This window comes from Balearica regulorum, chromosome 5, assembly GCF_011004875.1.
Source record: "Balearica regulorum gibbericeps isolate bBalReg1 chromosome 5, bBalReg1.pri, whole genome shotgun sequence".
Classification (NCBI taxonomy): domain Eukaryota; kingdom Metazoa; phylum Chordata; class Aves; order Gruiformes; family Gruidae; genus Balearica; species Balearica regulorum.
The window spans coordinates 67,882,447-67,906,790 of record NC_046188.1 but is presented as its reverse complement, the minus strand read 5'-3'; the positions used below and the strand labels follow the sequence as shown (position 1 = coordinate 67,906,790).

The 24,344-nt window shown below is 42.3% G+C and overlaps 1 protein-coding gene across 6 annotated transcripts in view; it reads right to left on the bottom strand.

Moving 5' to 3' along the window:
- The window catches only part of ANO1 (anoctamin 1), an 84,822-nt gene that overhangs the window by 35,527 nt on the left and 24,951 nt on the right, over positions 1–24,344 (bottom strand). For all 6 annotated transcript variants that reach the window (XM_075755390.1, XM_075755387.1, XM_075755391.1 and 3 more), the window contains 6 exons: positions 13,303–13,478; positions 9,318–9,644; positions 6,935–7,033; positions 5,208–5,359; positions 3,864–3,918; positions 934–985 (listed from right to left, as the gene is read on the bottom strand). In XM_075755390.1, coding sequence (XP_075611505.1) covers positions 934–985; positions 3,864–3,918; positions 5,208–5,359; positions 6,935–7,033; positions 9,318–9,644; positions 13,303–13,410 — 793 coding nt within the window. In that variant the 5' untranslated portion in view covers positions 13,411–13,478. Of the gene's footprint in view, positions 1–933; positions 986–3,863; positions 3,919–5,207; positions 5,360–6,934; positions 7,034–9,317; positions 9,645–13,302; positions 13,479–24,344 lie in introns of those variants that run through there.

Sequence of the window (24,344 nt, the reverse complement as noted above, 5' to 3'; positions counted from 1 at the left end):
ATCAAACATTTTCTCCCATATTCATGCAGTTTTCTGATACAAATTTGTTTCTGTTGGTTGTCTGTTAGGAAGCGTGAATATGATGAAATTCAGCCGTCCACCTTATATAATTTCGTTTACCGTTAACTATTTGTTAACTTTGGTCCCACAGTCAAGTATATACCTATATCTCACAATACGTATAAAATAAAGTATATAACAGCCGAACAGGAAAAGCTGCCAACAAATCTTTAAGGTGACCTGATTTGCAATTCATGTTTACAAGTATTATGGATTTAGTTCTTAGAGCACAAGCCCTAAGGCTGAAATCCTAAAAGTCCTGGCCGTGGCAGTACAAACTTCACACCCACTGACTTGCAACAACTGTTTTGAGGGCAGGGAGAGGGGCCAGCTTTCAGTCCATGCCTTAGTCCTTGGCCTTTCCACCAGGTTAATCTCAGTTCCGCTTAGGACAGTGTTTTGGGAAGTCCACTGGTTAAGACCATTTCACTCAAGTCATTGAAAAGCCATCCCAAGATAAAAATGTGATTTTACTACTTAAAAGGAAGGGACCAATCCACAGACTTTCACTGCAGTTACTGAAATTCATGGTAATACCCTCATCTGCTTCAGTGAGTGTAAAACTGAACCAACGCAGAGCACGGATTATCCACAGGGTTATATCACCATCCAGTCCTGCTGCAAAGGATCTCTCATTTGCAGGGGCTATACGCTCACTTACCATTTAATTTAGAGTCAAGTCTATAAATTCACATTTGAAAACATTCCAAACAGCTACATTAATTAAATTAAATTTCCAAATAAAACAATTATATCCATATACATCAAATTAGAGAGCAGGGGAAAAAACTAAACTCTGCAGACAGCTACAACTTGCAATCTTTTTCAATATCAAAAACAATATCGATCTTAAAGCTAAATAAAGTTCCTTACCCATGCTATATTTTGCTTTGGTACATGTCGTTCTTTTCAATATTTCATAAACCTATGGAAGCAAAATAAGAGAAAGGAAAGGGTTACTTCAGATACTGCCAGCAAAAAGCACGATCTTTTTTGTGTACAGCTCAAATATTGGCAAAACCAAGATGTCGATGAAGTCATGACTCTTTATTAAAAGTCATGGTATTCAGGAGAGCAGGGCTTAAAGATTTCCATGCCGAGTTATCTGTACAAGACAGAAAGGCTTAACTAAATAGCCAGCTACCAAGAGGATTGATTGGGGGAAGCAGGGTTACATCTAACTACTCGCAGAACAGAAATGCTGTTTTCACTGGTGTGTGGACATCGATCAAAGATCAGAACTCCTCTTCTACCCGGACTAGGCGGTTTTGCTAGGCCAGCTCTTCCCTTGCCGCCGATGGCGCAAGCTGGCTTCAGCCCAAGGACCTCAGCAGAGCTTCGGGCTCACAACGTGTACGCGGCCGTTTATCAGAAACTGGACTAACACAGGCTGACCTTAAAGTTTCCGAGCTTGCATGACCTCAGTGACAAAACAGATGTATTTATTTTATGATTTATGGCATTTATTGTCAAATAACCTTTGCACACCTCGGCACGCCGCCCCAGCGGTTAAGCTTTCGGCCGCTCCTGTGCGGCGATGCTCTCAGGCAAGGCAAGCTCTCGGCCGGCACGAGGCTGGCAGGGAAGCGGGCGGCGCAGGAAAACCTCGAGCAAAGGCACCTGCGGCCCGTTGCCTGGCCCATCCGGGGACTCGCGGACCGGTTCCCTGGGGATGCTCGCTAATCCGCATGCCAACTCGGCCGGCGCTTGCCCAATTCACGGAGGGAAGCGAGCGAGGGCATAGGAGGCAAGCCCCGCAGCTCATCTGCCTGATGTTGTTTTGTAACTCCTGTGAGATAAAGGGCTGTCACAGAGAGATTTCCAGTTATATAATGTTGTGGGTTGTTTTTTTTTTTTAAATAAGTAAAAGGTCTTTGGCTTAGTTTCTATTCATCAAAGACTTGCAGGGAGTGACTAGATTCCTGTTCATTTTGCAGTAGGCGGAAGGGTCAATATTTGCACTGTGGTTTAAAAATACATATGAGAAAGGCAGGAGACAACTTTAAGAAACAAGAATATAAAGACAAATGCACGCGGGATAAAATGATGCTGGGAAACATTCAATATGTCTTTTACTACCAGGTGATTTACAGGGATGTCAAACAAAGCAACATACAATCAGTGTTATTGTTGTATGTCCAGTGTTCCTTGAGTGCTTTAAAAAAACCCCATCTCTCCTCTTCCTCCCGGCCTCTGCTATGAGCTCCTTTGGTTTCAGTCCATTTTTCAGTTAGTCTTGCTCGCCCTCGTCTCCTATGGTGCCATTTTGTCTTGCAACCTTTCTCAGACAGCTTGTTGTCATGAATTTTAACTCTAAATTTGCTCCCTTAAGTTTCTTATCACTACTTACAAGTTTTTTGACTATATATCTAGACATAGAAAAGAGAGTCTATGAACAAAAGCTACGGGGTTGTTTTGTTGGTTTGGTTTTTTTTTTCAACCAAATGAAACTTTTTATTGCAAATAAACCAATTCAATGTTTGTCTTTTTCCTCTCCGTTTCCGTGCTGCTGCATCTGCCTTCCTTGGTCAAACTCACCTAGCCCTGATAACCTGCGCTCACACCAAATCAGCGCACTTCAAACTACAGGGGAACTACATCGGGGGGTCCACACACTGGAATTTCAAAGCAGGAAAGGGAAGTTAGATATCTTACACCCCTTATCACCGTAGCAATAAAAGGCAGCTATAATTGTGATATAAGCTCTTTTTGAAACCACTTAGCATCCAAAAGGCTAATGTTAAATATGAGATAAAAGCACGCTCACAGTCACATTCCAACGCACCGATTAGCAGCAGTGGACTGGGGCAAAGAGTCCACGTTATACTTTGAAAAGTGTTGCAGCAAGCGCTGCTTGGCATGGTCCCTTCAACTGCTCTGGATGTCACACGAGCTGTCCTCTCCATTCCCCCCTCAGAGGCTACAAAGGAGGCTACACCTTCTCCTCCACTCTATTTTACGTTCCGTAAGTCACAAGGAAGTACTCAAATGTAGTTTGTGATATCATATTCCTGCATCAGGCTTTACTTCTCTAAGGGAACCGCAGAAGTTTAATTATGAGAGGAAAAGTCCCATGCTAGCTCTGAAGGAGGAGAGACACCCTCCAACACGAAGGCAGGAATGGCTCAGCCCAGTCCCGGGGCCATGCATGCGTACATCGTACCTGCTAGTATAATAGGGGCGGACAGAAGCATGAACTATCAGATCAAGATGCAATTTTCTGTCCTTGTTGCATTTGTTTCATGTAAACTTTAACGTTAAATACAAATCATACATAATGTAAAATAAAATTCATAAACCTCAACACTTTTAACACCATTCCAGAGAATTGCCCCAAAAAAACATATAAATATTATTCCCTGTAAATACCTCGCTGTTTCACTGAAATTTGTTTTGGGAGGTTTCACAGCATTTTATAAAAAAAGCAATGTACAGTTACGAAAAGGTAAATGGGACACGGGTGCAGGCACGTGGTGGCAGAACCGGCGGCAGAATCCAAATCTATTCCTTTCTCATGATAGGTCTACTAAGAAACTACGTCCCAGATTAACTGTGAACTAGAAAGAAGATCCAAGTTATTTTCCAAAAGGCAGCAATCTGTTAGCATCAAAGACTATTCAGCGCATAAGCTAAAGCTGGAAATGCTTTCTTTATAATTTCAATAACTGATGTTACAGGCGATCCCTGGCATTTGGTTAAGACAGACGAACTTGCAACAGGCTTTGTACTAGAGCTGGCAAAGGGGCTGTTAACACCATGATTAAGGCACTATCCACCGTAAATTATTTATATATAGTACTTACTATAGTGCTTCTTGTTTTACTGTCAAAGAAGGAATCTCTGTCAGACAAATCAAATCTGTTAAAAGATTAGAAGGAAGCCCATTAGGTTAAAAAAAAGAAAGCCAGTAATTTCCTGCTCTTGTTGACCCCTTCAATAGTTTCGTTTCTCCTGGGGATCTCTCATAGCTCATATTAAAGAATAGCTTGTAGAAACCTCGTTAAAAAGAAAGTCCATCCCAACTCTCATATTTTAAAGAGGATGCTTATACATTTCATTGGTTTTATATATTTATAGGTTTTTCTGCACAAGAGAGACTGTTGATGTTCATTTAAGTTGAATTCCTGACCGCTGCTGGCCTTAAATTTCTCCTAATAATCTTTACATTTTGTCTGTACTTTAAACCCTGTGAAGCCAGTCTTGCCTCCCTTATTCAGCAAAGACACAGGTGGTCTCACCGAAAAAAGCCACCGCTGCAAACAGGCACGTCCACGCCTAAGCTAAGGAGCATCTTTTTGGGCTTTCTCTGAGCCACCAGGCTCCTTTGCTGTAGGAACATCCAACACGCACATAAATGTGTAAACGCATTTCCTGCAAGCCCAAGAACGCGTCAAAGGTCACACGCATCGACTGGCCCAACTAACGTACACAACTCCATCGGTGTTCTGCATCCCTTGATTAAAAACTGAAAGCCCTGTATGTACGGCGAAGGAATCCTGTCCTAGGACTGTTATTTGTTCCAGCTGGCATGTACATAAACACGGCCTTCAAAGCTTCTCCTCTGGGATGCTGGCCAAGGAAGAGCAGCAGCAAAGCAATCCAGGGCAGTCAAAACCTTGGCTGGGCCCCACCTGGTGATTTTTTCCTACACCCACGTTTACAGCTATTCTACTGATCTGAAATCGATGGCAAAGCTACCACGGACTTCACAGCATTTCCAAAGTCTGGTTGGCAGTACATGCGTGAGCTGCCCGTACCAGATGAATGGAATTATTCTGAAATTTATCAACCCACATCTCTGGCTCCAGATTTTGCCGAGCATTTTATGTAACATGGAAAAGAGACTATTGTAAACCACATTGCAAATCTTGTCTGGCAGTCTAACGGTTGATGTGTATTGTTACATAGATACGTATTAGATACCACAACAGCAGCACAGAGATTTCACAGAGGGGCTCTACAAAGCCTCATTCCTCAACAGTGAGGGGAAAACCCCCCAAAACAGTGAATTTACTGCAAAAAGGAAATATTCCTTACAGCAGTCACTAACAAAGTGTTGGCGTTCACTTTCCCTTTCACCTTCTCCTGCCTTAGCTGCTACCAGGAAGGCTGGAGCCTGTTGACATTTACAGAAAGCTTTCACTTACAGGTGCTGCTTCTCTCTGGAGAAGGGGTAGGAGAGGCGCTTCACCGTCTGAGGTTTGTGTTCTGCTACTTTCGGCTGGATGGGCTCTGTTATTTTTTGAATTACGGAGTTAATCTTTTTCAGAAGACCATGGGTCTGATTGATCTGATACATCTGAGTGGGCAAAGAGAAAAAAAACAATAGTAAAACTGTATTGCTTTTAGGTTGTCCATAAGAGAGAGTGACTGTAAGGAACAGATCATCAATTAAATAAATACACGAGAAGAAATTATCGAGGAGTATTACCTTTTTGAAAACATTTAGAAACACATAGGTGGATGGGAAAGTCAAACCAAGGCGAGCAGAGGAAGCCTACTGCTTCTCCTCGGAGCCAACGCCTGGCCCGTGTTTGGTTCCAAATAATCAGGCTGGGGTGTTCAGCGGAGATATACTCAGCACTGGCTCCTGAGACACCCGCTCCTCTAGCATTTACTATTTTCTTGGTGCAATGGGACAAAGAAATGAAGGAGCTACGGAGTCCCTGTGCAAAACAAAAGAAGCGGTCTCCTCTCCCAGGGAGCTTTACTGGGAATATTGTACAGGTTTCAGGAGTTTCCCTTCTTCCAGATAAAGGAACCAAAATATCTTGAACCCTCTATTGCAGTTCTGTAGCACTACCTGCAGGAATTGTGTTAGCAGGTCACAAAAGAGGATTACAGGCTTTCTTCTCTGAGCCACAAATACTATCTGCAGATCCAGGGCTGGTCTCCCACCGCAGGAAGATGCTCGGCTGGAAATAAGGCTTTAGGGGTCTGAGGGTGTTCTCAGACACATTGCTTCTCCTGGGCAATGCCTGCAGGCTGAGCTATCCTCTTTCACACACACACAAAAAAACCCAAAAACAAAATGCCCACCCTAACTTTTCTTTTGTGGCAAAGCAGCTTCAACCATGGGATCACAACAGACTTTTTTTATCTAATTGTGCTTCTGATTAAAATCGGTGGTGAGGCAATAATGGGGATTAATATGAAATCCAAACCAAAAGTGTGGGTTTAGTGTTGTAATAAATGATGCTGGGCTTTGAGACTGTCTCTTGCTCCATTATAGACTTCCCTCTGCAGTCTGGGACATGCACTTAGTATGTGTTTAAATATTAATCCATCTCTAAGCTATGCTCACTGAACAGGTAGCTATCTATCACAGATGATTTAGAATTGATGAAAATATGCTGTCATCTCTTTAATGATATTTCAAATATTCTGAAAGGTGATTTATTTTGTGGTAGAGTAGTTCCAACTCCTGCAAATATGACTAATGATGTATACGAAGAGTCACTAAACCCAGCGAGACTACTGCACGAGTTGTTACTCTTATGTTCATTTTTTAGCAGGCTGGCATTTTGAGTGAGAAAAAATCCTCCAAAACACACACAGAAATTTCACCATCAATTGCAACCTCTTCTTTTAAAACACGCCGAGAGGATGAGGCATTGTATGAAATCACTTGCGTCGGGTACAGATAGCGGTAGCAGCTGGGAATTCTTAATTTCCATTCCTCCTTCCAGTTATTCTTTCTGCTGTCCTAAGCAAACATGTTTGTGGCTCTCATTTGTTGTACAGTTTAGTTAACTATTTTAAAAATGCTTGTGGGAAGAAAAGTCTACATTTGTAAAGTGCTCAGAGCTGAGCATATGTTTAAACTATGCCTTCCAGAGCAGGAAAAAAAAAAAAAAAGAAAATCAGGACTCACCTTTTTTGTGGGCATCTTGAGCTTAAGAAATTCTGCCTCTCGACACAATACATTCCACGGTGCGTGTATTTTTACAAATCCAACCCCATGGATTTTAGTCTTAAAAAAAAAAGCAAGAGAAAAGGTTAATAACATGAGGAAATTAAGTATTTTTCCTCTTGTGTTTCATACATATTTAAGGAACAGCCTATTGCTGCCAACACACTAAATCTCAGTTGAGACAGCTAGTTTCCAACAACAGGACAATCACTGAACACCTCTCTGTGCTGAGCTGCTATAAAACGTGACTCAAAAACGCTATTGTCTTCCAGAACAATTACCACAAGGTTAAACAGATAAAAATTGTTTGGGAAATAAAAGCTAATGACTACGGACACAAATACAGACTAAGCCAGTTACATTTGAAGCACAGGCATCCAGCCAAATGGTACGATTTTGTGAGTGCGTCGTAATTAATGGAGCTGAGAGAGTCCTGCTGCCTCCTAAGAGCTGCTCAGTATCTCCAAGGACCAGAACTGCACTAAGAAAGAAGCAGCCTCAGATACAAATGTGAATATCTACATTAAAACACTATGCATTTTAATTAGGAAAACTGCTAGGAAGAATTCAACAAAACAAAAGAAAAAACCCAAAGATAAATGTTAACGATAATACTAGGGGTATGCTTGCATCCCACTGGTTCTCTGAGCTCCGTTCTAGATGGCCGGACACGAGGGTTTGCTCCTGGCCTCCCCCATACACCCGTATTTACTCCCACCATCGGGGTAACATTACACCAATGGAGTAACCATTTCAAAGCCGTTGGACAAATGATATCAAACCAGCAGGCATTCAGCAAACAGAAGAGAAAGAAACTTTAATGAATCTTTCTAATCTTGCTGCTGTATCAACTCGGGCAGTTATTATAATAACTAGCTTTCACTCAGCTATATTCCACACTGGCTTTCTAGAAACCTGTTACTCAGAGGACATAAATAACTGCCAGCCTTCCCACAAGGCATGACTTCCAAACCACCTTTGAGTTTAATTCATTGAAGAGAGTTTAAGTGACTTAGTAAACATCATCTATTTAAGAAACCTTTGCTCTTTTTGCAATTAGCACGGTCTCCAACGCAGCTGCGGGGCACGCTTTTCAAGCCGAAGTGGTTGCAGGTTTTTCCCCTTACGGCGATGTGCTGGATCTGGAAACTGATGTAAAATCCCTGCAGCTTTCTTTCATCTCTATACATTCCTGATCTGGTTTGGTATCTTGCACTGAAAGGACAGGGTTCTCTCTCTTTTACGGTGTCCTGGCTTGAACCCTGAGCCCTTCTCCATCATTTGAAATCATGTTACATGTCATAGGTGGGGACCTCCCATCTAGCAAAGGATTTAAATATCTATGACTTGGCCGAGGCAGGCTTCAGTTCACTACAACAACTTGCAAGTTTGACTGAAAGCAAGTCTTATTTTCACATGGGGGACAGAGAAGAGAAAGGGTTTTTTGGCATTATACCATGCAAAAAATATATTTTTATATATATATATATGTATATCATGCCTGTAATTTGTGAACAGTAGTGGCAGATTTATTTTTTTAACACTCTGATCACAGGTCTAGATGTCTAATCTCAACTTTTAGATCCTGTAAATAAAACCATCATGAATGTTTACTGTCTGTCACAGGAGTTTCAGGCATATTGGTTGGATCAGTTAATTGTGACAGCCCTCTTTGAAATTAATACGGCTGTGGCTATTTCTACTAATCACACACTGGCAGTACTTCACACACATCATTTTTTATATAGTCTAATGGTCTTTTAATAGAATATATTGTTTTCAGGGTACAGGTGAAAGGCGTTACAAGCTGTACTGTTCATATCTAAGAATGGAAAGAGCAAACTGTACTACAGACCCACGTGCTCAAACACGTACCAGAACCTCCTGAACAAACTTAATTCTCTTTAAGTCTATACCGAGGCATAAAAATGTCATTGCCTGCATAGGTATTTTTCATCAGAACTGGAATTACCAGTGGATCCCAACCACAGCACACTGTAAACCCACCAAACTGGGATTAGCGTTCAGAACAATTTAAGCCTCGCTTCTAGATACAGCAACACGCCAACAAGCTGTGTTGCAATAGTGGATGTGCCACAAGTCTTGGCCAAGACAAGTAAGAAACTTCACCTCATGGGGCATTAACAACACCACGGCCCATTCCTAATTAATTAAATTAAATCGGTGAGTGAGGATGGCGCTGCCAGAACCGAAGTCAAATCCTGGAAGAGTTGAGCTTGTGTAACCTTGACCAGAGCCAGGTTCACAGAAACAGCTCAGCACCTCCCAGGATTCGACCACCAGTGGTCGCCCTTATCTTTAACCATTTGAAAGAGCTCCTTACATCCTCATCGCGTTCCAGTTCCAGACCGGCCTCCACAAGGTTCCCTTCATACTCCTCCCTGCGAAACCTCTTGTCGTCTTCGTGGTAATCCACGTGAGGTTCGCTTTCCCCCATCTCCAGCTGGACTCCCCTCCCAGGAAGCGGCTGATCCTGCTTGGCGCTTCGGGCACTTGAATCATTATGATGAACTCTCCTGGTGAGCGTCTTCCCTGCTGAGGACTTCTTGTAGTGATAAACTAGGATGTAGTCTACTTTTCTCTTGCCGTCTCTGAAGTAGAGTCCATATTTGCAGTCAGCATCTGGATTTTTGGATAGGGAATTTAATAACTGGAAGCAGGGAATGGGGGTGTGGAGAGAAAGGGAGAGGAGAAGAATAATGAGTATACACGCCAACACGGACACCAGACCGACCATATCCTTGTATCAAGGACTCCTTCTCGCCTGGAGCACACAATGACCCATCTTCAAACAGCATACGGGAGGAGCCCCCCCACGCTACTTACTCAAAACAATTTTGCAAGTTAACACCTGCAATTTTACTGATAGCCAGCTGGGATTTTATTGGCCAGAAATAAATAGCTAAAATGACTGGGATTTAATCTAATTACCAGCACACTAGCTCATAAGTCAGCTATTTGGTGGATTTGGTTTTCTCCTTTGGGGGTTAATCACCACTAAGATCATCTGTCCTTTGCCACCCAAGACATCTGTGTTTCAATTCTGACAAATAGATTAATATCATGTGCAAACACTTCTCACTTCTCTTATCTATCGCTGCAAGTTTGTATCATCTGAGAAAGAGATCATCTCAGATACAGACTGAAGGGAGCCAGCTGGTCGTGAAGCGCAGCCAAAAATGCAGATGGACTGTAGCCAGGGAAGTGGGTTCACTGCTTACTGAGTTCATCACTGTTTTTCCCCCACTTCTAAAAGCTGTGTCGCTTCACAATCTGATGGTGGCAAAAGCTTTATTCCCGCTTTGAATTAATGCTGTGTAAGTGTTGCAAGATGCAAGAAATGTAAATCTTAAAACACAATTCCATTTCCGAGCATTTATCTGAAATACTGCACGGGACGACTGCAGAAACATACCAAAGTACTAATAATTATTCATTTCTACTTTCAGTAGCACTTCTCATGCATAATTCACAATTCTATCCTTGGAGATGCACAGACCATTCAAAAAAAAATTAAAAAAAATTCACTAATAACTTGCATTTGTTTTTACAAAAAATGCTCATCACAGGTGTGGCTTTTCAGGGACCAGGGACATTTCTGGCTTTTAATTTTACAGAAGAATGTTAAGCCTCCATGTAGGGAGAAGGACTTCTGCGTCAAATGATAGCAATTGGCCATCAGTTGCAAATCATATAGATCAAAATCCATTTGGGATGTGTACATCTTCTGCTTGTTTCATATACAAACCCATGAATTTAAGTTATTTTGCAAACAGTTGTCTCTAAGACAGTCCAGTTTTTAAACTCCAGATGAAAAGAGCAACCTCTGGGCTTACTGTATGGTAAATATATCACAGCCAACATAGCTAAAACTTCATCGAAACCCAGCCAGTGTTAAACAAATTTGCGTGCTTCTCTGAACATCGCTTTGGGGAGGGTAGGTCCCAGCTATCGTAACAATAAATCAATGCCTTTAAGGGACAGTCTGTTCGTCCCTTTTTGCCTCAGGGAGATTTTTACTCAGACAACAAATTCAAGCAGTGCACCCCACCCCATCATCCTGAGTTTGGAGGGAGGAGGAAGAGCACTGAAGAGTTAATTAGACAAGTGAAATCAGATGAGCGCGTAGCATTAACACACAGCAAAGAGGACCAGCAGACAGCAAGAAGCCCGAGATGCCAGACAGTACGTGGAGCACCCGTCTGCCGAAGCGGGGATGCCTGAACGTGCATTGCTTTCCAAAGCCTGACTTGACCGTGTCTGCCCAGGGCCAGCTTGGCTGCAGGTCCCCAGCTCCTCAGTCCCGCGCAGCTTTGCTCCATGCCTGCCTTGGCTATCTGTTCTTCTCGCCTTTTCCCATCTCTCTTTTTCATTTAACCTAAACCCTTTGCTCCAAATACATAAATATGTAATAAAATAATACGGCATTTGCTGTAGTTCACTCTTTGTCCTATTCCCTCTTTCCCCTGCTCCATGTCTGTCTTATTGAGCCATGACAATAACACATTCTTCAGGGCACGGGCTGCTCATGTTTGTGCCCTGTCTACATATTCCTATTTAGTTCTTAGGCATAACTACAATATAGAAGGCCATTAATAACTATTACTTTCTGATTGCTTCATGTTTAATGGCATGCATGTGGAAATTCAGAACATTTTCTTAAAAGAAGCTGACAGTCTGCTGGTGCCCAGCAACTCAGTGATGCACACTTCTATAGAAACAAAATATTAAGAAATAGTAACTAACTGGATTTTCAGGATATAATGCCTCTTCAAAGTAAACAGTTGTTGTAAACAAGATACAGGAATACTGGCATTTCTTTTAAGATAACTAATTGTATTTCATTTTTAAAGATGTGTTGATCTTATTGATTAATTAAACATCAATTTCTGAAAAACTGGGCAGAACTGATAGATGTTCAGGTAAGTGCAGGGAGATTAAACAGGCAAAAGACTCAGAGGCCAACCACTTCCTAGCCTCATTGGACTGACTTTACGAGGGACAGCAATTAGCTTGTCTGTTCTGGAGACTAATAAAGAAAGGAAACGGGCAGGACTGAAGATGGCACTTGAAGATGACAGCAGTGAGCATGCCAGATGTTTCTAACTGCTTGGGGAGCTCAGGAGAGATCCATACATCCTGGTCACAGCTCCTCTTCTCCCGGAGCACACCTTGGGTAGAGAAAAGTGGCACTGAAAATCCCTGGTTTCTCTGTTTCTTTGAGCTACTGCCATGGGGAAGGGAATAGGTCACACTGCAGAAACTGAATGAGAGCTTCTTCCCATTTCTTCAAACTTTCCTGTTGAAAAGCTCACTCTCTGATAATTTAGGAGAAGGTGCTGCACTGTGGATACTAAAGCCTCAACAAATTTATTTAATATATGAGAATATATCCCACTGTGAAAGGGGTGCAGCCAGAAGACTCAAAGAAGCCCGTTGGTCCAGTTTTAAAGAAAGAAACGGTTAGATTCTTTTAAGGATGTGGTATTAATGCTGGATGGTACTCAGGCCACATCCTTTCTCGCAGTGCTGCTACGCTGAAATAGAGCACGAGCTGTGTTGACTTAGACCATGTAAGGTTCACGTCTCTTCGGTTGAAAATGAGACATAGGAAAGACATTTCAGTTTTACCACAGCAGGAGGGATGTTTACACTCTGACAGAATTATTCCTCCATGCTCCATCCTAATTAAGCACAAGCACAACGAATCAAGTATTGCTTTTTCTGGTACATCTTTCTCCAGCGAGATCTGTTATACAGCTCCACCTCAATTCCTTCACCTGAATAAACTCCTTTTTATGTGTTTATGACATAACCAATTACTAATCCTGTTGGGTATTCATGTTACTAACTTTCTTTAACATCGGTGTTAAAGAATTTAACCAAGGCGCAATTAATGACAGTGGGAATCTAACCTCTATTGAGCGCTACAGAATATTAGTTTAACGTTACCTATGTTAACAATAGCTTTCGCATGAAATTTTAGACATTTTCTTCTGCTCTACTCTATACAGACAAAGAGATTTGAAGGTTGCCACAGCCTTATTGCCAGATTGATTACTCTGAGAATAGCCAACCCCTTTTTACGCTATAGGTTAAACAAGGATCCGTTGCTTCCCTTCTTCACATCAAAGAACAAACCCCACTGAACTAGCATGTGGTGTTGCTGGTGGCCATCCTCCTCAGCACCTCTGAGAAAGGGAGGGAGGGGATTTCACAGCATCCTGGGCATGGAAAGAAGGAGAAATAAGCTAAGGGGTAAAGCACAGTATGCCAGTTATGACACATCTGGCAAGTCCTTTACTCACTGTACTCTCATGCTGGTCATATCCTATATCCTCAATAGCTCGGATGTTGATAATGTGGATCCCCTTCTCCTCAGCAGGTAGACAGGAGTATTTCTTGTTCACCCTCATTCCTGTTTCCGGAGCCTCGTTGAGATCTTCCGGAAGAAAATCCACCCCATGAAACTCACTGTCTGCGTCTGAAAAGAAAAGGAACAATTTCATCAAGACACTTTAATCCCAACACTTGCTCCTCCCAGAGCCACCCAAAAGCTGAAACGTATCCTGTTCCTGCCTCCTTCTGCCAATGAGCCCTTGTGCAGGGCTCCCACCCTCCTCCGTACCTCCCTTCTCAGCTTTCCTGCAGCCCTCTTCAGCCCTACCTAGGTCTCCTCCTCCTCCAGAGGAGTGTTCAGTTAACTTCCTTTCTGCGCTGCTGTCTCAGGATGTGTTTACTGTATGGTCTCATAGAATGATTGTATTTCTTGGCAAGAGAAGGAAAAAATGGGAGGAAAAAGAAAAATAGTCTGAGAATTAGCTGGTGACAATAGGTGGCATGGGTTTTTCCCCTTCTCAGTAGGCATTTTCTCCTTCAGAAGCACTTGTTCATGCTAAAAAACTAAGTAGTGGGTTTCTCCTCAAGTACCTATATACCGCATCTGATGTACTGAACCATTCTTATTTACGTAGACTTGAAAATCTGAGGTTTTCTCCCTCTCAACCTGCCAGACACCCGCACTGTTTCCACTTATTACTTAACTACACAGATGGGCTAAAGGATTTTATGTAAAAATTTCACTACAAACTGAGCAACCAGATAACTGATAAAATGTAAATTAGTGTTTGCGTATGTGCATTTATGCAAGCAATAGAAGGCAAAGTTCTCCAAGATTTGATTCGATATTGAAGTAAAATACTGCAGCATTATGCCCTTTTTTTAAACCACATGGGAGTAGGATTTGCTTGTCTAAAGAGTGAAGATAAAGCAAGAATTTTAGAATTTAGCCTTGAATGGATACTAAATTAACTCTCACCCCCCAAAACAAACAAACAACAAAACCATGCAGAGGAGCACGCTCTGATATCAGCTATATTACAACAGTCTGTTGCTGCAACTAGTTCAACACACTTTCTCTGGAGCAGACAGCAGTAGATAGTAGCAGAAATGGTACAGAATTAGCCCCTTAGGAAAAATACTTCCCTCCTACCTAGAGCTGCCACTAAGCTTATGATGAGGTGAGGACAGATATCACATTTTAATTAGCTATGTCTTAGCCTAAGAACATATTATTCCTCTTCACCAAACTACCTGTCTGGATTTGGTTGAACTTCAGGGATGACGTTGAAGGAAGAGACAGGGAAAATCACATTCTCCAACAAGTTGGTAGATGATGTAAAACTGAGGAACACAGTTGATGAGCTGGAGGGTAAGGTTGCCACTTCTGGGGGTCTCAATAGGCTGCAAAAATGGGCTGAAAGCCGCCTCATGAAACTCAACAAGTCCTGCCCTTGGACAGAATAGTCCCAAGCACAAGCACAAACTGGGCATGGACCAGACAGAAAGTAGCTGTGGACAGGTTCAGAATGATCGTCTTCAGTGGTGAAGGATAGCTGTGTACTGGACTTCATTAGTAAGAAAGCCAAGACAGCAGGTCTAGGGAAGTGATTTTCTCCTCTATTTGATACTTGTCAGACCACAGCTAGAATGCTGTGCCCAGTTTTGGCTCCTCAGCACAAGGAGGACATTGACAAACTTGAGCAAGTCTGGTGGAGGACCATCAAGATGGTCAGGGGGCTCGAGTGTGTGAGGAGAGGCTGAGAGACCCGTACTTACGCAGCCCAAAGAAGAGAAAGCAAACGATGGAGTCTCACCATTCCTGCCTTCAACTACCTGCTGAGTAGGTACAGACACGGCAGAGCCAGATTCTTCTCACAGATGCACAGCAAAAGGATGGGAGGCTACAGATACAAGTTGCAACAAGGGAAATTATGACCAGACATTAAAAAAAAAAAAAAAAAATCTTAATTGTTTAACAACAAGGGTGATCGCATAATGTGGAAAGGGCCCAGAGAAACTGCAAGTCTCCATTCATCCCTGGAGAGCCTCAGAGCTCAACTGCACATGGCCCCAAGCAACCTGACCCAACTTTAATGTTGGGAGGGCACTGCATGAACCGGCGGTCCAGGTTCTTCACGGTGACACGCAGGAGTTAGCGGGGACAACAACCTGCAGCAGCAGAGGAGGAAGGTGCAGCCAAAGCCTTGGCGAATTTCTTGAGCTTATCAGGATAAAATAAACATTATTAGTATGAAAGCCATGCTTCTCTGGAACTCGCAAACACCACGAGTTTGTGGGTCTTCATTTCAGTTCCTTTATCTGGGAAATCTACTGCCCCAAGACACTCTCTACAAGCTGCCCGCTTTCCTAGGAACTGTGGCGCTCCTTAACGCCATCACCTTTGCATAAAATCTGGGCAGCAATTATTGTTCATATTTCACGCACACAGCACGTAACGCCCACGTCTCCACAGATCTCTGCTGCTGTTCTTGGCTTTTCTTTAAAATTCTCAGATAGTTACCTCAGAAAAGATGCCACACTTGCGATCTTGGGCAGCATTCTCAAACTCAGTAAATCACTTGAATAACAATTTGTAATAGTTGAAGCAGCTTTTTATGGGGTAATATAGAGATGCAGCCAAAAATCAGCTAATGGGAGTGACTAGCGCGTTTGTAACAATTCCCTACACGTATACGCTCTCTTCTTCCCAACATAGGCATGCATACACACACCCCCCACTGAACACATGGAAATGGATACAAAATGTGATCAGCTGCAGAAGCCTATAGCTGTAAAATACTCATATAACAATACAACAACTCTTGGAACTCCATAAGAATAACAACCTGTGTTTTTATTTGGAAGAATGCCTGAAACAACTTTGTAGAAACAATAGCTTAAGTGCTGTAAAAGTCCTCCCTCCTTTCTCCTCCTTTCACACACGTACGAAATAAAACCTAGTTACTTCAGATTACAGAGGATATTAGAAGAGTGACTATGAATCTGAATATTTTGTATATCTCATAATGGACCCGTCAACTGAAAAGTGCTAGTTTAGAAATTGCAATTAGGATGGAATTGAGAGCAGAAAATCACAAGCTTGGTTGAGTCCAAATGAGCTCCCTGCACTCTGGAGCTGCACTTCTGAGGAGCATTTGTTAAGTCCACGGTACAGAGCAAGGAGACCTGCTCAAATGATTCAGTGCTATTGTGCAAGCCCAAACAATCACCCATCCGCAAGCATATATTTACATTTCTGTTTACACATCAGTAGCCTGGCAATATCGGAAAGAACAAATACTTTAGGTAGGCAATGAGTCATACAATTTTGGTTTATTATGACTACTGGAAAAGATGGGAAATGTGAGAACTTTATTGATACAATCTTAATTACAACAAGTTTGATTTCTGTACTTAAAGATGATGTCAGGATTTAATACTAAGTAAAGCCATCCAAACCACTTTGGTAATTACAAACGCAGAGGGATTATATCTCGTTCACTTATGCTGATTTGGCAGAGGTCAAAGCATTCTGTTGCAGTACACAAAACATCTTTTTATATGGAATAGAGTATTTTAAAGACTCAAAACCATGAATCTCCATTTTGTGTTAATTCTATTAAACAAGGACAACAATTTAATCTCAAAATAAATTCACGTTCAGAATTATTTATGGCAAGATAGTAGATGTAATACGAAGAGCATAAAGCACATTAACGTCCTAATTCAGCTAGAGTCACATCTTAATCTCTTTGTTGGGAGCCAAAAGAGGAGAGTATTGTGAAAATTGCCAGCTTTGCTGCCTTCAAACACTGACTAACTCACTCTCTTCTACTTACTAACCAGAAAACACTACAACAAAGACTTGAAGAAGTGCTCAACGTATTTCAACACAGCCATATAACCCATCAGCCCTTTCTCCTCCATATCCAGAGCTGATGTTGTTCAGAAACGTATGGATTTTGAGACAGCAGAAGCTCCTAATATTCCTGGAACATAGACTCAGACCCACCCGATGCTTCTTTTACGCTTTATTATGTATTGCTTTGTCATTTCCCAATATTTGCTACGAATTGCAGAACACCCTGCCAAGGATTCAACATATAAGGATATACTTAAAGCATTCCTCACCTGTCTCAAAACTTCCACATTCTGTAAGAGTGCAGAACGCTGAAAAGCATTCGACATCAATTTCAATCCCATCCATGAACCAAGTTTGAGAAATGACTTGGTGAACATCAGACATGTATAGAACTTCTACCTTCCTTAGCACAGGCGCTGCCAGGGAATTACCATATTTACTGTTAACAACCCTGTATTTTTCATGGCTGGTATAAAAGAACAGGCTTTTAGGCAGGACTTGTGATTAGGAGCAGCTCCACGGGGTACGTGACCATGCACATATGTTAACAGCTATGCCTTTGTTGTTAGAGTGAGGTAACATGGGAGACCAAAAAAAAAAAAGACGACATAGAAACAGATGTTTGCAGCAGCTCTCGAGCTACCTTTCTGCTCTCTGTGGGAGTTTTCTCAGAGATCCTGGGACGCTGTGGATTACACTGAGCCACCAGCTGCAAATCAGAGCGTGAAGATGCTACAACGACCTTGCGAACTGCAGTAAAGGCAGAGATATCTTAGCCATTATGAAATGATTTCTCTGTCAGATGCATCAGGTACAATGAGTTCTGTGCCATTGCCAGTACAAAATAAGCAGGCATTACGTTCATCTGAAGTAGATAAACTTCTATTAATCACAGAGATGAGAGCATGAGGACAGAAACTGGTGAATGAAAAAGATCAGAAGAGACAAGTGCATTATAACAGTGAGAAGGGTCTGTGCATGTCTGGTGTCTTCTCCCCCTGAATCTCCAATGAGTCTCTCGCTCTGAACAATATGGGAAACAAGATTAAATTCATTAAAAAAAATAAATCCCTCAAACTTGCAAACATCTGCTCCTTTGTTCAAACTTCAGTTGCAGCTGTAAAAGTTCTCAAACTCTTCTTGCAAAAATTAACACTAACTCATTAATGATACATTTTCCACCACAGAAATTTGGCACATTATGCTGCAACCTTTACTCGTTTAGACAATGCTTCTTCACTGGACTTTGGTGACGAGGTGAACCAGAACTGGAAATCTGCTCTAGAAATGGGTGTATTTTCTCCATTACTAGCCTCAGACTTGATCAACCAGCTTATTAATATTATAGCCATAATCACGTATAACCGCTGAAGATTCTCAGGCAAAAAAAATAATTTTCTCATTAACAGAAATGGAAAATTGCATTCACACAATGTGGTTTTTACAGAAACATCCTGCGCTAGTTCTGAAACGAGCACCATCAAGTCAGCATGAGTATATATAAACAAGTGAACAACTATTGCACTGCTCAACCTCAAACCAGTAACTTCGCTGAAGCCGCTTCTCTCATCTCCGCTCCTTTTCTTTTTTAGGGAGTACGTTCAGGAAAGTCGCTAGAACAAAAAAGTCGTAAAGACATCTAAGTCGGCTGTCCCAGTTGTTCTCGATGAGGAAGAAGCAGAAGTTACAAGACTATATGATTTAAGGCTTTTAAATGTCCACATTCTTATCTTTTTGCCTTATAGAAACTGTGACAGAATTCAGAACGAAATATTAAGAATCACGCAGGATGAGTTCCCCGAGTGAATCTTTTCAAAGGAGCCAAAACACCAGTTCTTCGGAAAAGCTTCTGAGATACTAGCGTATGGGGTTTAGATTCTTTAAACCGAAGACATTTATTTCATATGAATTAACAAGTAGAATTGCTGTGCTCAGGTCCCAGAACCGGCAATGACCCTACTGCGATAGGGAGGAAGCATATTAAGGAAGTCGTGCACACACACACATACGTATCTTAAAAAAAATACATACACACATACACATATAAATATAGGTTGTATATTTTCTTTATACTATGCTCTTTCTGCAGAGGAATTGCTAGTGTATGCAATATGTTGGATATTTTTTTGGGGGGTTATTTTTAAAAAACTTTGATAGATACTGAGAGAAAAACACCTTAGTGTGTTTTTACTGACTATATATTGCCCCCTAGCAGCAGAATCCTCCTTCAGCACATTCTTACCCATTTCTTAACTTCCTGTATCTTCCAAATTCAAAGCTACAGGTTAATCCTTGGGCTAGGAAGGAGAAAAAAAAAAAAATCTCACAAGCAACTCACCTATCACTTTGTTTTGTTTGCTTGTTTTTCCTCCTGATATATTAAAAGGTTATCAGATTTGGAGCCCCAAATCCCTGCTTTGTCCTCGGGAAAATAAGGCAAGGCAAATATCAAGGAAGCCTCGGTATGCCACCCCACCGGCGCGTCTCATTCCTGACCTATGGGTCATTCCTCCTGGCCCGCGAAGCTCTGCCGTGGGGCCGCCAGCGAGGATACCCACCGCTGGCAAAGAGGGGAGTTCTTTTTTGGGATGCTGACACCTGTTTACGAGGCACTGGCCTGAGACCAACAGCCCGGTCAGGAACCACAGTGCTCTCCAAGGAGCGCTCGTACATGTCCTGAACTTTTGTTCTGTTCAAAGTCCAGAAGTTAAGCACTGATTAGATTCACATCTGCAACAATTTGATTTAATTTTTCCTTGGCCTCTCCAGTTGCGAACAGCCAGATGTTGCCTCTAGCAGCAACACTTCTGGAGGTGCAGGAGGTTGCACTAATACCACTGACTGGCCTGGCAGGTAAAGGGCTGCTGGAAAAGGCAAGGACCTATCCCTGGGCAAGATTAATGCTCTCAGGGATGCCGACACCTCCTGTCCAGCTGCCTGCAGAGAGGTGACTCCCTGCCCCTTTGATCTCCTGTAGCACCGTGCTAAGTAGGACACCCTGGAACTCACCCATCTCCTTTGCTTTTGCATTTATTTTAAAACTTGGCTGTAGCCTAGGTCTGTACAGGGTATTACCTTAATGAAGCAAACAGGAGGTTATGATCCAATCCATTAAAAAAAAAGAAAAAGATCAAACAGCGAAATAAAACTTGGATTCCAGAGACATTTTCCTTTACAGATTAGAAATATTTTTAAAGCAGGACAATCTTAATATAGCCGATGCTGACAACTTTGTTAGCACTTTGCATTACGCTGAATGGCGGAGTCCATTCAGAGACTTTGTGTTCAGTATTCGGGAGTCTGAAAACCAACTCCTGTCACATGGGTGGAGAAAATTGAGCTCCCAGCAGGATTATTTGAATCATCAACTTGCTTAACTATATTTCTCAGTACTGACTTAGCAACGGTGGGTCTCTAGAGTGGGGCTGCAGCTTTCCTGGAAGGCTGTCTACAGCTTTAAAGTTATTGATCTATTATTATCAGCAACATGTTAAAAGAAGCTTAGAAGGACACACAACGATGACATCATTTCTATTTCTGCCTTTCTATTTTTGTTTTTAAAGATTAATTTACTGTTTGCAGTATGCAGCCCTAGGCTTGAACACATCTAATCTGATACAACCCTTGTGAAATGTGAAATCTAAAAATGAAGAGCAAATTACCTAAAAACCAAAATGATAGTAAAAAGAACATTTTGGTTGAAATTTTGGGTTGAAAATTGGCATTTTCAACAGCATATAAAGGACCAGCAAATATAAATTCTACCATAACAAGACTCATATTGCCCGTATATTTAGACCCTGGAAAATCCCACATTTTATAAAAAAAAACACAAAGCCTCCTCCACCCACCCCCAAAACAAATTGCACTTCCCCCTCATCCCCCCCTCCCCACCTACCAGGAACTGTTTATTCGTTTGCATTTTATATTAGTTTTAATGAGGGCAGAAGCACTGGTGTGATTCACTGAAATGCATCAGGACTAAAGGCTGTAACCCTCTTTCTCAGGTGAGTTACTGCTGACATCCAAAAGCGTACTGATGACTTTCTTGAACGCACTCTGGAATGTCACGTCCCGAGTTATATATATCGTGAGAAGAGGATGGACTAGATACAGAAGATCCACTGAATCCATGCTCTGCAAATCCTGTTAGTGAAGGGTTATGATGCTCGTTGGTTTTGTTTGCGTGTTCCGAGGGAAGGCAATTTTTACAAATGGGACCAGTTAAGGTGAAAGGAAAAAAAAATACTAGAGATTATGGGGAGAGAATTGGTATGTACTGCGACAATGTATACCTAAACTCTCACAGCAGCTTTTAAAGATATATCTAAAGACACTGAAAATATTAAGTATATTTTCCTTTACCAAGCTATTACAAATAGCTCCTTATACCAACCATGTGAAAATGAGGATCCAAAGATTATCAGGATTTTTTTACTATTAAAGTACCAGTCACAGACTGCAACCTGGGGCTGAGCCCATAGCGTATACTGACTGGCAAAGCTGCTCTTGATCCAAGAGATTTCCCATTTAAAGTCCTAATCTTGAAACATTTGCACTCCTGTTTAAATTTCATCAGTCACAAGGGTATTCAGACTGCATAGACTTAGGCATGGATGTCTCAGGCGGTTTTGCTAACCTGATAAAGGTAGTTTTGACTACAATCACCGTATTCAGTAACCGCAGCTCTTCTACGTTTGCGCTGAAAGAGCCAGTCACTCTGGGTGGGGTCGGGTATTGTATGGCAGAGCTCCACCTTATATATGTTCTTTGGGTGTGCCAGAGCAGGTGGAGCTGATTTGACACCGAGATGGTGGTAGGCAATATTCATCTGAGGTCCCAGTGCAGCCTCTAGCACTGTGCTATTTGAGAAAATAAAACCAAAAGGCTGCACTCAGCAAAAGCTTGGTTCTAGCGAGATGTCGTGGTTTAACCGCAGCCGGCAGCTATCCGGTGGGATGGGGGAGAGAATCGGAAGAGTAGAAGTGAGAAAACTTGTGGGTTGGGATAAAAACAGTTTAACAGGTAAAGCAAAAGCCTTGCACACGAGCAAAGCAAACCAAGGCATTCATTCCCCACTTCCCGCGGGCAGGCAGGTGTTCAGCCATCCCCAGGAAAGCAGGGCTCCATCACACGTAATGGTGCCTCAGGAAGACAAATGCCATCACTCCGAATGTCCCCCCCTTCCTCCTTCTTCCCCCAGCTTTATATGCTGAGCATGACATCATGTGGTATGGAATATCCCTTTGGTCTGTTGGGGTCAGCTGTCCCGGCTGTTTCCCCTCCCAACTCCTTGTGCATCCCCAGCCTCCTCGCTGGTGGGGTGAGGAGCAGAAAATGCCCTGACCCTGCTCAGCAGTAACAAAAACATCCCTGTGCTATCAACACTGTTTTCAGCACACATCCAAACCACAGCCCCACGCTAGCTGCTGTGAAGAAAATTAACTCTATCCCAGCCCAAACCAGACAAGTTTTCTTCATACCCCGGCAGTTTTAACTTGGACGCAGAGCAACATTGTTGTATGACAATGAACTGCTAAGTTTCACTGGCAATTGAAACAATATCTCTCTATCCCTGAGCAAGTGAATGAAAGTCAATGAAGGGAAAAAGCTCTACTGACTCTTGTCTATCCATGAGAACAGCATTCCCTGCGTTCCCCAGTCTCAATGAACTAAGTTGAGGCATACCAAAGGCAGAAGACCTAAGAAGTGACTATGCAACCAGGCAGTCTCCTCCTTGTTTTTAAGGAAGAGCTGTGATCCAACTGCCACAAAGAGTCTGGTGCTCCGAGAAGGTGCCACGTGCTGGCCAGCTAGCTTGCCCTATGCCAGAGGATGCAGGAACACATGCTATAGGAAAATACGATACTCCTGCTCAGGATTCCTGGTGGTCCTATCTTGGCTGGCAAAATTATTGGAGCAGAAAATTAATCCATCAGCACAGCCAGCTTCCCTTCGGTGCTGGCAAGAGGAAGGACTGGGCCAGTGCCTTGGTAAGGCATTTCGAGACCCCCAGATGAAAGACACACTTGGAATGTTTGAGCAGAGATAGATATTCTTTGTAGTTTGGCCCTCGGCAGGGAAGCTGATAGTGACAGCGGCGCTGAGCTCAGGCTCACCAAGTCTCTTCCTTAATGAGCTTTACAATCTTTACTGTCTGGTACATCTTCATATCAAAGGGGCAATCAAGACCCAGTCTAAGCGCAAACTGCTGCCCTGCAGGTTTTGTAACAGGGGACAGACTTATGAAAAAGCCTGGGTTATCCAAAGGCACACCGGTCAATCCACGTTTACTACCTAAGACCGAAGGAGAGGAAACGGCCACGAAATTGCTGTCAACTGTAAAACGGAAAGCAGCAGAGCGTGGAGGGCTCTGCGGGTGCTGCAGGCGGTCAAAGGCAACTGGGCCAAAATCTCTATCCAGATTTCCAGGTTTCATTCCTAACTTGCTCTTGTTTGTTCTACAGCAGTACTTTTCCAAAAGGAGCTCAGAATCCATACCAAAGGTATGGCCCCTAAAGAAGATTTCTGCATGAAGGCATTCATGTCCACAGCCAGCATGTAGGCACTTAACACCCCCTACCTCCCCCCAAAAAAACCTCCAAACCCAATGAGTTCATATCGTGGGCACCTAAGATAGATATATTTTCAAAGATCATTGTGTTCAACCTGTGCATAAACAAGGATGTCTTGGCAAAATCAGAGAGATGTCCTCCAAGAAAAACAAACAAAAAAACAAAAAAAAAGGACAATTTTTCTCATCATTAAGATGATCATGTATGACACTAATGCACTAATGAAACCCAAAATAATAAAATACTGGATTACAGTTGCCCTATATCTCAACAAGTGTGAGATAGATATGAAAAGGGAGAGCTCCTTCTGCCTTGTTCATTATTCTTTGAGAAATCATCCCCAGAACTACAAGCATCAGCAGGCGAGCATACGTCTTCCTATGACATACTCTCTCTTTCGTATTAGGCATAAATCCCCCTCCCTTGAGGAAACAACTCTGAGCACCATAAACATATGACCCACCAAAACAAAACCTAGCAATGATAGTTTCAAACAGTATGTCTCTATCGTAGCCAAATATTTGGTTAATTCCAAAACTGTAGCTGTTCCGTTATGGTCCAGCAAGCAAAT